General features: G+C 45.8%; 1 protein-coding gene across 2 annotated transcripts in view; it reads left to right on the forward strand.

Moving 5' to 3' along the window:
- Positions 1-15,042, forward strand: part of SLCO3A1 (solute carrier organic anion transporter family member 3A1) — a 328,719-nt gene that overhangs the window by 280,481 nt on the left and 33,196 nt on the right. For both annotated transcript variants that reach the window (XM_007164979.2, XM_007164978.2), the window contains exons 5-7: positions 3,664-3,828; positions 8,895-9,093; positions 10,218-10,356. In XM_007164979.2, coding sequence (XP_007165041.2) covers positions 3,664-3,828; positions 8,895-9,093; positions 10,218-10,356 — 503 coding nt within the window. The remainder of the gene's footprint in view (positions 1-3,663; positions 3,829-8,894; positions 9,094-10,217; positions 10,357-15,042) is intronic.

A 15,042-nucleotide genomic window follows, 5' to 3' on the forward strand; every position in this document is an offset into this window, starting at 1 on the left:
TTTATTTGCAAGCAAGTGTGGCTGTGGTGCTTTCTCCTACTGAAGTCCCCAGATCTAAAGAGTCTGCACCGTAACAAAGAAAATGAAGCCTACAATAAAAGTATGGTACAGGATGGTTTTCCTAGAATGTCCCCAACATACTGAGTGTTTGTCAACAGTGTTTCCAAAGTTTAGATATCTTAATGCCAAAACACTACAATGATGGAGCAACAGTGTTATTACCTGCCAAAACATGAATAGCTGTGGGCTTTCAAATTAATTTATTACAAGGAAGTGCTGTGGTCGCCCATGTAATCCATACCATTCTCTGTGAAGCTTGGTGTTTTGTGACATAATCAACCAGTCCCTTGTCACAGGTACATTACACCATCACAATGTGCCAAACACTATAGCAAATCAGCCTTCACTCATTAGCAGTGATTTATGACGATGGAGTCTTAACATCCAAGGGGTTTTTGTTTATGAAGACAAATACTTACTTCATTACCTTCTGTTTTTGCCCAATGTATTCATCTTCTATATTTGTCAAACAGTACACATTTTTGAACATTACACAATCAACATTCCTCTAAATATTTTTACAATACTTAATAATGTGAATTTAACAAAGGAAAATTTTCCAACATTTAAACATAGATTTTATTTATTTATTTGTTTTTAAATTTATTACTTATTTTATTTATTTTATTTTTGGCTGCATTGGGTCTTTGTTCCTGTGCGCGGGCTTTCTCTAGCTGTGGCAAGCGGGGGCTACTCCTTGTTGCGGTGTGCAGGCTTCTCATCATGGTGGCTTCTCTTGTTGCAGAGCACGGGCTCTAGGCGCGCAGGCTCAGTAGTTGTGGCGCACGGGCTTTGTTGCTCTGCAGCATGTGGGATCTTCCCGGACCAGGGCTCGAACCCATGTTCCCTGCATTGGCAGGCAGATTCTTAACCCCTGTGCCACCAGGGAAGCCCCTAAACATAGATTTTAAGTGTAACATCTTCTAGACAAATATTTGAGATGACATTTCTAAAAAAGTCAGATTATTGTAAATGCTCGAAACCCTGTAAAACATGAACAGAACACACGCATAAAGGCCAGTCCCTTGCAATAAAGCAGGTATAAATATATAAATACCATGGATTTAAAGTTGTTTTCTCACCATCTTTATTTTTATTCATACCATTTTTAAAGTTTTTGTCTTATTTTGTGCATGTGTGCACATGCATTTATTTAATCCAAGAGTTACCTTCCTAAGATTTTAGTAGTTTAACGAGAAACCACCGCGGAACAGCTGAGGCCACCAGCTCTGGTTGTTGTCTGGTTGTTTCTCGGTTGGGATACAGAATCAGATTGCTCAGCCCACAGTGATTCTGAGCCTCCAATCACCTGGCTCAGTCCATTCCCATAACTAAGTTCCTTTTAGTACGTCAAAGGATCCTTAAGTCCCTATCTTATATAGAGATTTTCATTTTTGAAACTTGGTATCTTTCCCAGAAATGATCAATTTTATGTTGTGTGTATCTGCCAGTTCCTGACCCATTGTTCTGTCATTTTGATTTATTGAGCTTGTCTGTTAACATTATTAAAAACTTATGTATCTCCTATTATTATTTTATTCTAATTAGTTGGGCCATTTAGAGGTTTCATCTCCTAGGAAATGAGATTGAGCCTGTGTAATTAGCTCTCTTCTTTAGGACAGATGGCTAATTCATCACCTTGGAATGCAGTGTTAGACCTTGCTCACCTGTTTATTTTGTATGACCATGGGCACTGATTGGTTTTTCCTAGACTTGGAATAGTACTTGCTTCATCTGGGACTCTGTTTTATCTTTTTCTGTTTACACAGGTGGAAACAAGTACACCACATGCCAAATGTTCCTCATTATTATGAGTACAGCAGAACAGAGGTCCCCTAACTTGTCACTGGTACACCACTTTTACACATTTTTGCCTATTTCCTTACCACCTGTACCGTTATTTACATAACTTTCTCTTTAAATAACTTTAAATCTTAAAACTTTAAATCTTAAATAACTTTAAATCTACTTGTTTTAAACTAGCATCATCTTGAGCTATGGTAGCCATGAAACCATGCATTTGATGTATCAGTTTTATTTTAGTTAACTTTTTTTTTTTTTTTTAACTAAGTGCATATCAAAATAATGGCATAAGTATTGAAACGATGGGGTTGTCCTGATACCACCAGACCCCTTGCATACTGCCAGGATATGTCATCACTCCATAGCTGAGGAGATCTGGTCAAAGACCATGTACAAAGGATTCTAATGGCTGGAAAGAGCCAAATAATGTGATTACATTCAAAGGATTGTAAGAAACCCAAATCTCTCATTTGTAAAAGCACCAAATTAAAAGGAAATCTGAGTGGTTTATGAAACCACATACTTTAGGAAAAATAGAGTATAATAAAATAAGATTGAAATGCATCACCTCAACAAAACCTGCTTTGGCTCCATTGGTAATTAAAGCGGTGCACAAGCCACAAAGCACATTTGCCCACCATCAACTCTCATCTGAGCCCTGAGCATCAGGGCTGGGTGGGCAGCAGATTCTAGGTTGCCTTGGGTGTTGAGGAAAGACCACCTGAGGAATAAGGAAGAGATGGAGCAAAGATCTGGGTTCAGAGCGTTTAATGGAGGGAAGAGCCCTGGTGCAGAGAGCTGGGTGGGGAGGACCAGGTGCAGGTGGGGCCGGAGCAGAGCAAGAATGGAGCGTGATCAGATAGCCAAGGGGCAGACTGTGGGCCATCGTACCAAGTGTGGACTTCGGCCATTGTGGAGTTTTGAGTAGGAAACTGATTTGAGCTGATCCCATTGACTACTGCATAGGGAAGGATTATATTGGATGAAGAGTGAAAACCAAGACCCTAGTCTTCCCCAAGTGAAAGCTCATGGAAGCTTGGCCTGGTGAATGTGGTTGTGAGGAGGAAGGGGGGTGGTGGGTGGGTGGAGGTTGGATTATATATGTATTGTGTGTGCGTGTGTATGTGTGTGTGCATATACATACACTATAATTTCATTTCTTTCTTGAAACTGTTAAGATGAAATATATTTTCTTAAAAGAATAGATACATGTATATGTGTACCTGAATCACTTTGCTGTACACCTGAAACTAACACAACATTGTTGATCAACTATATTCCAATATAAAATAAAAAATTAAAAAAAAAACAAGTTGCTGAAAAAAAGATTAAATATATTTTCTTAACACATACCATTATAAATATTCATCACAGGTATATTGATAATATATACTTAGATGTATTAATATAACATAATTAATACATTTATAATTTATAATATGATTAAGTTATAATTTCCCTTTTGAGAAACAAACTCCAAACTCCTCTTTTTTTTTGGATGGAAATAACTTGTGATGGCTTATAAAATAGTGTTTCCAGTGTGCTGTAAAAAAAAAAAAAAAAAGGCATGGTATAGTTTCTCCTGCTTTAGTAGTTGTCAGTTTAGTTGACAAAATATCAGCGTATCTTTTGAAGCCAGAGTTTTCACAATTATGGCTGACTTAACAGGTTATAGGCTTTGGCCTGAGCAACCAGGTGACTCCTGATGCTGTTTACTGAGATGGGTCAAATTGGGGCCTTGGGGGCAGAAGACCTGGGAGTGCAGTGTGTGACCTTGGTCCTCTGCTTCTCTCCCTGCAGTGATCCCGAAGGTCACAAAGCACCTGCTCTCAAACCCTGTGTTTACCTGCATCATCCTGGCCGCCTGCATGGAGATTGCAGTGGTGGCTGGCTTCGCTGCCTTCTTGGGGAAGTATCTGGAGCAGCAGTTTAACCTCACCACCTCTTCTGCCAACCAGCTGCTCGGTGAGTCTGTTTCTCAGCCTCCCAGGAGGGTGGAGAGGGGCTGTCACTGCTTGTAATCCTATAAGAATTGACTGAGACCCCCCCAAACAGCCCAGACTGTGCCGCCCCTGCAGAAGCATATACATGTGGTCAGTGTGCGGAAGAATTTCAAAGTATTTTCTTGGAGTAAGATTTACTTGCCTGAGACAATTGCTAAAAGTACGTGATAATAAAGAGCTAAAATATAAAGCGTGCGTAGGAAGCATTGTGACAGGCCAGGAAGTCTATACATTGGTGTGAACTGGATAATTGGGGGGAGGATGTGAGGAAGGAAGAGGGGAATCAAGATGGATCTTGAAAGTTTAGTAGGCTTTGGTCAACAACATAAAAAAGCAAGAATATTCTTGGCAGCATAAAACCCACGGTCAGCAAATATAGAGGTTGGAAGCCATATGCTCCCCTCTATCCCTGTGCCCATGGCAGACGTAATTAATGGATCATGACACTTCTTCTCCCCAAGCTCGAGCGTGATCTTACCAGTCTTCTCAGCAGTAGACTACAGGAATCTGTTTCCAGTCCTTTGGAGCTGACATGCTAAAGAAAACCAGTTTGCCCTCATGAGAAGGAGCATTCCTTATATGCAGTAGGGAAAGTGGTCTCATGGCAGAAGAAGGAGAATGAAGGGTCAAGAATGACTTCCAGGTTTCTGGCTCAGACAAGGGGTGGTACCATTTGTGAAACCTGGAAATAGCAGAAAAGAATCAGATCTGTAGGGAAGGTTGTGAGTTCAGAGTTGACGTTGCTGAGTGTGAGATGGCCATGGTATAGCTACATGATGTCCTGTGCATGGTTGAGGGCTGAAGAAGAAGATGTGGGTTGCATCGGTTTGTGCATGGTAGTTGAGGACACAGGAGTGGAATTTGCAGAAGGAAAATGTATAGAACTAGAATAGAGGGGGTGAAACACTGCCCATAAGGAAATACAGGAGGCCATAGAGAAGTTCAAGAAGCAGCTCCTGAAAGAAATCTGTGGATCACGGGAGTCAAGGAAGAGACGATACCAAGAAGGAAGCTGTCAGCAGCATGAGTGCCCACGCGTGATGCGGCCTCACATGCCTTTGGTCCCTTCAACAACCAGGACGTCTTTCAGCCTGTGTCAGGGCTGTGTCCATGAAACGGCAGCAGGCGAGCAGCTCACAAGAGGGAAAGAACAGCCAGTGACTGCAGGACACTTACCCGAGTTTAGCGGTGGAGGGACGGAGGGAAGACATGGCGGTCAGTGTGTGTTGCAGTCAAGGGAGTGGAGTAGTGATGGAGTAGTGGAGTAGTGCTGTTGCTAAGAGACAGTTGCTATTGTGACAGGAAGGACTTGAGCAGGTGTCTAAGCAGAGGGGAAAGAACCAGCAGAGGCAATGTGCAGAAAAGAGAGGGAGTATGGTGGACAGCCTTTGACAGAAGAGCTCATCTGTTCTGAAAGTGCAGAGAAGGAGAGAGACATGAGGATGGCCCCTGAGAATGTGACAAGTCCGGCTTGGCAGTCGAGAGGGCTCCAGCCCCGTGAAATTATCTTCTCTGTTAAGTAGAAGTAGATCATGTCCTGAGAGAAGTGGGCGAGGTGATATTTTCTGATCTTCTCCTTAGCATTTCCTTCACAAAATGGCCAATAAACCCATGTAAAGGTGCTGACCCATCATGAGTCATCAGGAAAACACATATGAACACCATGATGAAATACTAGTCCATGTCTGCCAGACTGATAGTACCAAGTGTTGGTGAGGATGTAGAGCCACTGGAACTCTCATACACTGCTGGTGGGAGTGCACAATGGTACAAGCGCTTTGGAAAACTCTTTGGCAGTACCCATGAAAGCTAAAAGCATATGCTTACGCTGGGATCCAACCATTCCATTTCTGGGCATAAATCCAACAGAAATGAGTGTTTAGGTCCACTCATTTATATATGCGTAGGTAACAGTATCCAAAACAGCTTTATACATAATAGCCCCAAACTGGAAACAGCCCAAGTATCTATCGATACTAGAATGGGTAAGTAAATTATAGAATATTCATACAATGGACTGTCATACAGCATGAGAAAGCAAGAGCTTGTATGCATGCCTTAATGTGGATGGATCTGACAGAGTTGAAAGACGTCAGACACAAAAGAGTACATATTTAAGAGTTAAAAAGAAGAAAAGTTAATTAAAGTGATAGAGGCCAGAATGATAGTTACTCTTGAGGGTGGAGGGAATGGGGGCACCAGGGAGCCCCTGGGGCTGCTGGAAATGTTTTAGTACAGGGGTGTATAAAGGGGCAAAAATTCATCACTGTTCCCTTAAGCTTATGCACTTCACTGGACGTAAGGTATCAAGTTAAAAAAAATTAAAACCCTACCAGCAATGATGTGGCCAGATCCCAGCACCTCTCCCTGGGAGCTGCTAGGGCAGCACAAGCCTTGTGTTTTTCTTTTTTACTAATAACTCTCTACAGTACACTATTTTATAAGTATTTCTTCCAAGAGGTATTAGCAAGATGCAGTCAGCCCTTTAGTAGCTGTCTGACAGAGATAGGGTAAAATGTGTCTCTCTATAATTAAAGTTATAACTTCTTCATTATACCTACAATCTCTCAGGTTTTGCCCTCCAGCACCCAAAGAGTTTATCTCTCACTTCCTGATTTCTTTGCAGCAGCTCCTTACATTTTGATTACATTTGCTTCAAAGTTGGGGCTCTGTTCTATTTCAGGACAGATTTCCAAAGTTTTCTATCAACAAACAAATCAGTAGTCTTCAGGGCAGAAGGTCAAAAAACAATCTCACCTTCCTGCACCTGTTTCTGTCCCAGGGACTCTGTCTGTTAGAGCACGTGCACAGGGAGACCCTCTCCTGCCACGTGGAGAGGCAGCGTGGTGGCCCATCTGTCGGTCCGTCCATCCGGCTGGCAGCCCAGGCAGGCAGGACACGTGCCCTCTCCCTGTGCCCTGCCCATAGCATCAGTCTGTTAGCATGAACTCTGGAAGGCTGGCTGCAGGAGGGGCTGGCAGGGGGCCTTTAGGGGACAGAGAGAGGCAGCGGAAGCGTAAGGCAAGGCTCGTGTCCAAAAATGCTTCATCAGTAGCCCCTCAGACCCAGGGGATGGACCCCTGCAGTCATCCTGGGCCATCAGCGCTATCTCTGGGCCACCCACGAAGTCATCAGCAGATGGGGCAGAGTTCAGAAAAGAGCAACACAGATGATTAAGGGGCTGATGGCATTGATTTATGCGAGAAGATAAAAAGGACTCAATCTGCATAGGTTAAGCTAATGAGGATGGAGTTTGGGGGAAGTTCTGATAACTGCCCGCATGCTAAAGCTGCACACATGTCAGGGAGGGAGAGGGAAGGCTGATGATGGCTTGGAGAAAAGGTGCCGAAAGCCTGTTATTGCCATAGTTACCATCATCACCAGGGGCCGCTCCCTGCTGCCTCTGATGGAAAATGGAACAAAATGCAACCTGCTCTCTGGGCGTGGGCTCTGGTCATCAGTATTCACTCACACAAATCCAATCTGCTCGCTGTTCCGTTCATCTTGAAAATAATCCCCAAGCGCCCACTCTGTGCTGGGCACCGTGCTAGGCACAGGGAGCCGGGACTGAACAGGATGGAACGGTTCTTGTCCTCAGGGAAGCTGCATCTTAGGAGGGGGAGAGAGAACAAGAAACAAGAAAACCAGAAATACCTGAGGCAGCTTCAGATATTGGGGAGAGCCAAGCAAACAATAAAACAGGGCAAGAAACAGTAGGAAATCCCAAATGGGCTGCAGGACCACTCTAGATGGGGTGGTCTGGGAAGGCCTCCATGATGAGCATAGGGCCCAGCCAAGTAAAGATAGAGGGTAAGAATGTCCTAGAAGAGGAAACAGCAAGTGCAGAGACTGGGGGCTTGAATGGATTTGGCCTGTTCCAGGGAGAGAGAGGAGGAGGATTGGGCATAGTTGGGGGAGCGGTATGGCATGGGGTATAGACAGGCAAATAGGGGCGAGGTCCTGAGGATCATCTATACCAGGACGAGAGAGAACCAAGCACAGATCATCCAAGAGCATCAAATAATACAGAGATACTATGTTTTTCAAAAAGTGTGATTTGTGCTATTTCCTTTGCAGAGCTCAGCCTCCCTGATTGTTTTTCTCACCCGAATATTAAAATTAATTTGCATTCCTTTAGCACATACCAGCTGATTGATGTAGTCAGTTGACCTAGAGGTCTGTTGATTGGCAAGGCAGAGGCAGCCTAGACTGGAAAATTGGCCATGCACAATCCACATGGTAGATAAATGACACACAGTAATTTAAAGCTGAGTTTAGATGAAGTGAATCGGGACAGAACAAAACCAAACAGGAGATTGGAACCCTAGGATCCTTTGGTCCTCCTAAGATGCCCTGAGTCTCTGAGAATCAGAAATAACAGGCTTATGGTCCTGCTGCCTTGCAGATAGCTCTGTTGATAAGAAAGGGAAAAAATATATATGCCAATTACTCACCAGGAGCTATGAAACATATTGATTTGATTGATGCTGCTTCCTGAGAGGTCGCGGGGCTGGTTAAAACACTGTCTCCGCAGGCTGGTGAGTTCTGGGACCTTTGTTTAAACAGCCTCCAGACCCTCCCTTGCCTGAAGAGTGGGAGAAAGTCCCCAATTTGATCCCCTTTCCCGCACCGCCTGGAAAACGCACAGAGGGCACATCACTGCTCCCTGATACTTTCCTCAAATGCGCGTGCGTGTTCCCAGCTGGTCTGGCTTGTCCCTCGGTTGTTCCCACACCAGCTGGGTGTGTTTCCCACCAGGGTTCCCCACTTAGCATGAAAGGTGTATGACTTAGACTCCTAACCATTGAGTTCTTGCGTGTCTGTCTTCCCCAGTTTTCGCGAGCTCCTTGAGGGTAGCAATGAGGCCGTCAACAGACACTTCGGGGCACAGTGGAGCAAGCGGCACCACAGTGGTGTCACAGGCAACCCTGTCCGTGCAGGGCTCAGCCTCGGGCCTGGCACCCAGTGTCTGCCTTGATTGGCCCCTCTTCCCTGGCTAATGGTCCTCTCCCCTCTGCTCTCCTCCAGGGATGACTGCGATCCCATGTGCCTGTCTGGGCATCTTCCTGGGCGGTCTCCTGGTGAAGAAACTCAGCCTGTCTGCCCTCGGGGCCATTCGGATGGCCATGCTCGTCAACCTGGTGTCCACCGCTTGTTACGTCTCCTTCCTCTTCCTGGGCTGTGACACGGGCCCTGTGGCTGGGGTTACTGTTCCCTATGGAAACACGTAAGTCCCAGAAAGATCTCGCCACCCCTGCCTGCCCAGGATGCCAGGACCCTCTCTCCGGGGTAGGTTAATGGAGCCAGCTTTGTCCCTAGTGACCATGAGCTGGGAAGTTGATGATGGCTCTGCATCTTCCTGCCAGGGTCGAAGAACCTATGTGAACCTTCTGGGCAGAGAGGGCTGACTTCCACTGAAAGGCTCTCTCCCAGGGCGGCCAAGGGAGCACTGGGGAGACAGTCAGACATTCACTCCCCAGAGGACTCAAATGCCTATTTTTGGCATTTGACTTTAGGAATGACGTGAAGATAGAAAATTAAAACTAAGTTTTATTTTAAAATTCAGCTTAAAATAAAAGACAGAAGAGACTTCAACAATTCCCCTTTTTTTTTTTTTTTTTGGCCGCATGCACGGCATACGGGATCTTAGTTCCCTGACCACGGATCAAACCTACGCCCCCTGCAATGGAAGCACAGAGTCTTAACTGCTGAATCACCAGGGAAGTCCCAACAATTCCTTAAACCATCAGAAGCTATCATTAGACTCACATAGTAATTACAGGGTCTGAGCCATGGTAGGTATTGATAAGTGTGGGAGGGAGAGATGGAGGGGAATAAAGGAGAGAAGAATGGAAAGAAATTAGCTCTTATAGGACAACTTATTTCCTAGTTATTATCCCAAGACTTTGAACTAAAGTCCAATCAGACTTGCCCTTAGAGGGAATTACATAGAGTCCTTACATATCTAGTGCCAATAGCTGTCCCCTTTTCTACATGAGACTCTGCAGCTGCCTTGGGAATCCAGTTTGGAGCATCAGGACTGCAGCATAGTTGGCCTGCAGGGTACCAGTTCCTCTCCACACCAGTCTCCCCCTTTGAGCAGGCCACCAGGCCTTCTCCTGAAGTTAAGTCAGGAGAAGTAGGGTCGGGCTTATCTGCCACCCTGCGAGGTCAAACAGGCAGAATGGGAGCACACGGGCAGAGGCAGCTTCTGTATATCCATGCACAGTCCAAGCACTGATGGCCCTCCTTCCCTGAACCATGACCACAGAGGGCAGAGGGCTGTCACTGGGGGGATCCAACAGAAGTTGACCTTTCTCTGATGGGTTCCACGTTTCCTGTCTTTTCCAGCTCATCACCTGGCTCGGCCCTGGACCCCTACTCGTCCTGCAATAAAAACTGTGAATGCCAAACGGATTCCTTCACTCCAGTGTGTGGAGCAGATGGCATCACCTACCTGTCTGCCTGCTTTGCTGGCTGCAACAGCACGGTACTGGTGATTTTCTGATGGGGTGGGATGGGGCAGGGGACCCAGACAGCTAAAGTAGCTTAAAACCCAAGGTCAAGGGCAAGAGTGGGCAACCACACGTGTCCCCTACTTTGTGTTCCTGCACTGTGAATTTATCTCAGCCTCTGCCCTGCTCTAGTGGAGGATTCTCCATCAGCAGGATGGGAGGCCTGCCAGGCCATCCAGCTGCTTCTTGCTAAATCAAATAGGTTTCCAAAAAGTGTCTTTGAGCAACTGAAAGTAAAAATTCAAAGGAAGCTCTGTGGAGCCAGAGGAAAAGATTGTGGTTCAAAGAACTCACAAAAGGTATCAATGGAATGGGTTGACTCTACAGGTAATGAGCTCCCCATCAACAAAAGTATGTAAAGAAAGGCTAGAAAACCACTTATCAGGGAAGACCTCTTCCAAACCTGAGGTTATGTGGCACTAATCCAACCTGTTCTCTGCTCAGTTTCCTTTGCCCTTTTCTTCTTAGCTAGATGCCTCCCACCTTTTTCCATCCTCCCACTATCAATTTTTTTTGGCTCTTTCCTTCTCAGCATGAATTATACAATTGGCTGTCAGCCTGCAGCTTTCCACATGCTCTGCATGAAAACTTGAGGCTAAGGGACTGCTCACCCAGTCTTGCTGATCCCACCTTGCAGGCGTCTCTTGCACCTGCCCTTCATCTGCATCCACACCACCACTGCCCTGGTGCAGGCCCTCCTCATCTCTTGCTTGGACCAGTGTAGTAGTTGCCTCCCTGGCCTCACAACTCAGGATCACCCCCTGCTGGTCTGTCTTCTACACTGAAGCCAGAATGATTTCTGTAATGCTGCATAGGACCCTTTCTAATGCTACTGTCAGCTAGAAGATAAGATCTAGGCACTGAATTGGGTTTGTGTGTGTCTTCAGCACGTGTCTGTCCTCTGCCATGCTCTTCAGCTGTGCTTCCTTTCAGTTTGTGGTATTCAGCTTTCCCCACACAACATGTGTCTTTTCCTACTTCTCCCTCCAATTGGACAACTCCTACTCACCTGTCAATACCCTACTCAAATGCCCCCTTCTCTGTGATACCATCCCTGCCCTCCTTTATCTTTGGGGTTCTTGGCCCTGCAATCTTGGTACCTGTCTCTCCTGGAGGCACTTCTCTCGTTTCACTGCAGTGATCTGTTTGTCATTTGCCCTGACCTGTGAGTTTCCTAAGTGAGAGCTGACATCCACAAGTGCTCCAGAAATGTCCAGAAATGTATAGATGGAAAGAAAGATAAGAAGGCTGAGTGGCTGCTTTCAAGGAACTTAGAGTTGAAATCATTTGTTTCCTCTGCTTTCCACATCCTGTATCTTTTGGGAGTAGCGATTTCTCCAAAGGAAGAAAAATTGATCATTTATTTTCATTTCCAAAGATCTCATTTTTCCTTGCATTTAACATTTAGATTCTTGGCCGGTTACTACCATTTTTCTATAGAGAAAGTAAATCACCCTGGGGGGAGGGGAACTGATTTTTTAAATTAGATGATAAAGCAGTTTCTTCAAGTGAGAGGACATGAATTTTTAAAAAGAGGTGGGACCTTGAGAATGGTTAAAATAAAAATACAAGCTATTCTTTTTCATGACAGCAATTTCATTAACATTTTAATGTCCAAAAAGTTATATTATAAATCAGTTTTGGTTACTGTGCTGTTATAAGAATGACATTGACTCAGTATAGGCTAGTATCCTGAGACCAAAGCAGTCTATTCCAGAGCATTTTCTGACCAAAAAATAGTCTAGAAAAATCCATGTCTCCTGATCTTGCATGGACGAGAGTCTCATTGAATAAGAGCCTAATCAGGCCCGGGTTTGCTTCTAGCTGCTGAAACAGCAAGCTGTGGAATGCAATTACCATCAGAGGGCAAGCTTTTCCACTTCCCTCTGGACATATGGTTTATTCCCCAGACACCTGCCTTTTCTTCACAGTACCGTAGACCTCATGTTGTCTGCTGGGGTGCAGGCAAAGCAGAGAGGTGATATCCCCCCCACAATTACAAGGCAGAGATTGAGAAAACCCCAGGGCTAGGGTGGGAATAACACTCCACCCCGCGGAGGCAGATCTCTGGAGGCCCTGCCTTCCAATGTATGGACAAGGGCTTTGGAGTCACAGAGCCACGTGTATCCTAGAAAGGGGCCTTTGTGATGGTCGAGCCCTAAAAACAACCACAACCATAAAACCTGCAACAGCAGCAAGTTTTTCCGAGAGCCGGTGCGTGCCAGGTGACGGGGCCTTCCACATGTCCCTCATGGCCCATGGCAGCTTGGCCCAGAGTCAGAGGAATCTCAGTATTTTGAGAAAATGCCAAAACAGTGGATTAGATTCCTGGTACGTTTACTCCCCCCTCCTCTTCCTTTCTTGTCTCCAAGCTCACCCCAAAAACTCTTCCACAGACTACAGTCTTCTTCATCTCTCTTCCCTCTTTCCCCTTTTTGTATTATTCCTTCTGCATCCACTGGAGTCCTTTCCCAGTGTCAACGCAGCCATTCTTTCACCTATACCCCCAGCCCCGCATATATTGGGTTGGCCGAAAAGTTCATTTGGTTCGTGAATACGTTAAAGTTTTTGGTGAAAATGAAAAATGTCTTTATTTTTTACTTAAAACCAAATGAACTTTTTGGCCAGCCCAATATCTCACTCATCCTCGTAACAGCCTTAGCAAGGAGGTGTTCTGTTTATTCCCTGATTACAGATTAGTCCCTTGGCTAAGGTCACGCAGAGCATGGTGGCGTTGGCGCGGGAACACAGGGTCTGTCTTACGCCAATCCCAGTGTCTTCCTCTGACCCTGTGACTTCCCTCTTTAGGATCCCTACCTTTTTTCCACCAGAAAGAAGCTCTCCATGCATGCCCCCCACAGTCGGGACATTGTGCCTTCACGATCTGGCCCTGCTGCCTTTCCAGCCTCAACCTCCCCACTCTGCCCACCTTCTGAGGAACCACTAGCTGTGTCAGACTTCTTGGGGTGCCCCCAGCACACCCAGTTCTCTCTTACCTCCAGACCTTTGTCCATGCTGTTTCTTTCATCAGGGCTAGTCTTCCCCTAAACCCTTCACATCCCTAACACCTCCTTATGCGCAGCTGAGATGCCTCCTCCCACTTCCTCACTGCTTCCAGGGCTGCACTGGCACCCCTCCTGCAGAGGCCTCAGCACCTGCCCTCCCAGCAAGGCTCTTACTGTGGCCCCCTCCACTGGACTGAATGGCCCATGTTCGCCTGCATCTCCATCACCAGTCCATCACTAGGCTCCAGTATCCAGGGATGGGGTTCTGCTGTGGACCATTGCATTCCCAGTGTTAGCCATGGCTCTGGATAAAGGCCCCAGGCTTTCTGCATGCCCGGCTGGAGTTTCTGTGCCAACCTCAGCAAGCCCCAGGGCGCCATGGCCGGTAATACCACAACTGGCAGGCAGGTTGGTTGGCTGGTGCAGATTTCAATCCTAAATACCTCTTGCATACTCATCTCTCCCCACTTGATAGCTTCCACCCAGACTTGTGAAAATTTCCCCTAACTCGATTAGATGCGAATAAGTCACTGATGAAATCATTCTGATTATTAGGAGATCTGGTTCACATTAGCGGTTTCCTGATATTAGACTTCCCTTCCTGCCCTGCTTGGGGGTTTTGTTTTTCATTTTCTGATCTCATTTCTCCTTGAGTGATAGTGATGGAAGTTTCCAGAATTGCATTTAATATACAATTTCTAATTCTTCTCATTGCATATGACCAGGAGGAGTGACGAAAAAGATAGCAAGTTAATTTTGTAAGCTTCCTTAGGCATGAATATATTGTCCGTATTGTTTCTGTACCTTTCATTCTCAGAAGTAATTATTCTAACAGAAAGCATGTTGGTAGCTGCTGATTGACTGCTGGAAGTTGTATCCTTTTGATGTACTGAATAATTGACTTAAAAAAAGCTTCTATCAGCCACCAATGGAATGTTGAAAATCAGTGCAAGTCCAGCACAGCAGTTTGTAGGGGGCTAATGATAGACAACTAATCTGTTTCCCCATCCAGGCAACAAGGATTTATTGAGCGCCTGTTTGAGTGGAGCCCTGAGTAGGTGCTATGGCGGGGAGGGGAGGGGGGAGCTCCATTTTGGATGCGTGCAGGGTGCCCCTCGTTCAGTATCATGGGTCTCGGTCCTGGCTGCACATTAGAATTGCTTGGGAGCTTTTAAAACATGAGGCCTGAGGTCTATCCTCAGAGTCCTCAGAGATTCTGATTCCCTCTTTCTGGAGTGGGACCCTGCCATCAGTTCTGGTTTTTTTTTTTTAAAGATTTTATTTATTTATTTATTTTGGGGCTACGTTAGGTCTTCATTGCTGTGTGCGGGCTTTCTCTAGTTGCGGCGAGTGGGGGCTACTCTTCGTGGCGGTACGTGGGCTTCTCATTGTGGTGGCTTCTCTTGTTGCGGAGCATGGGCTCTAGGCGCGTGGGCTTCTGTAGTTGTGGCACACGGGCTCAGTAGTTGTGGCTCGTGGGCTCTAGAGCGCAGGCTCAGTAGTTGTGGTGCACGGGCTTAGTTGCTCTACCTGCCATCAGTTTTTTAAACACTCCTCCCACACACGCACAAGTGTTTTTGTTATGTAACCAAGGTTGAGAACCACTGGGCACTCTTGACAGTTTGGGCTGCATCATCCTTTGCTGTGGGACTAGAG

Source organism: Balaenoptera acutorostrata, chromosome 3 (assembly GCF_949987535.1).
Source record: "Balaenoptera acutorostrata chromosome 3, mBalAcu1.1, whole genome shotgun sequence".
Classification (NCBI taxonomy): Eukaryota; Metazoa; Chordata; class Mammalia; order Artiodactyla; family Balaenopteridae; genus Balaenoptera; species Balaenoptera acutorostrata.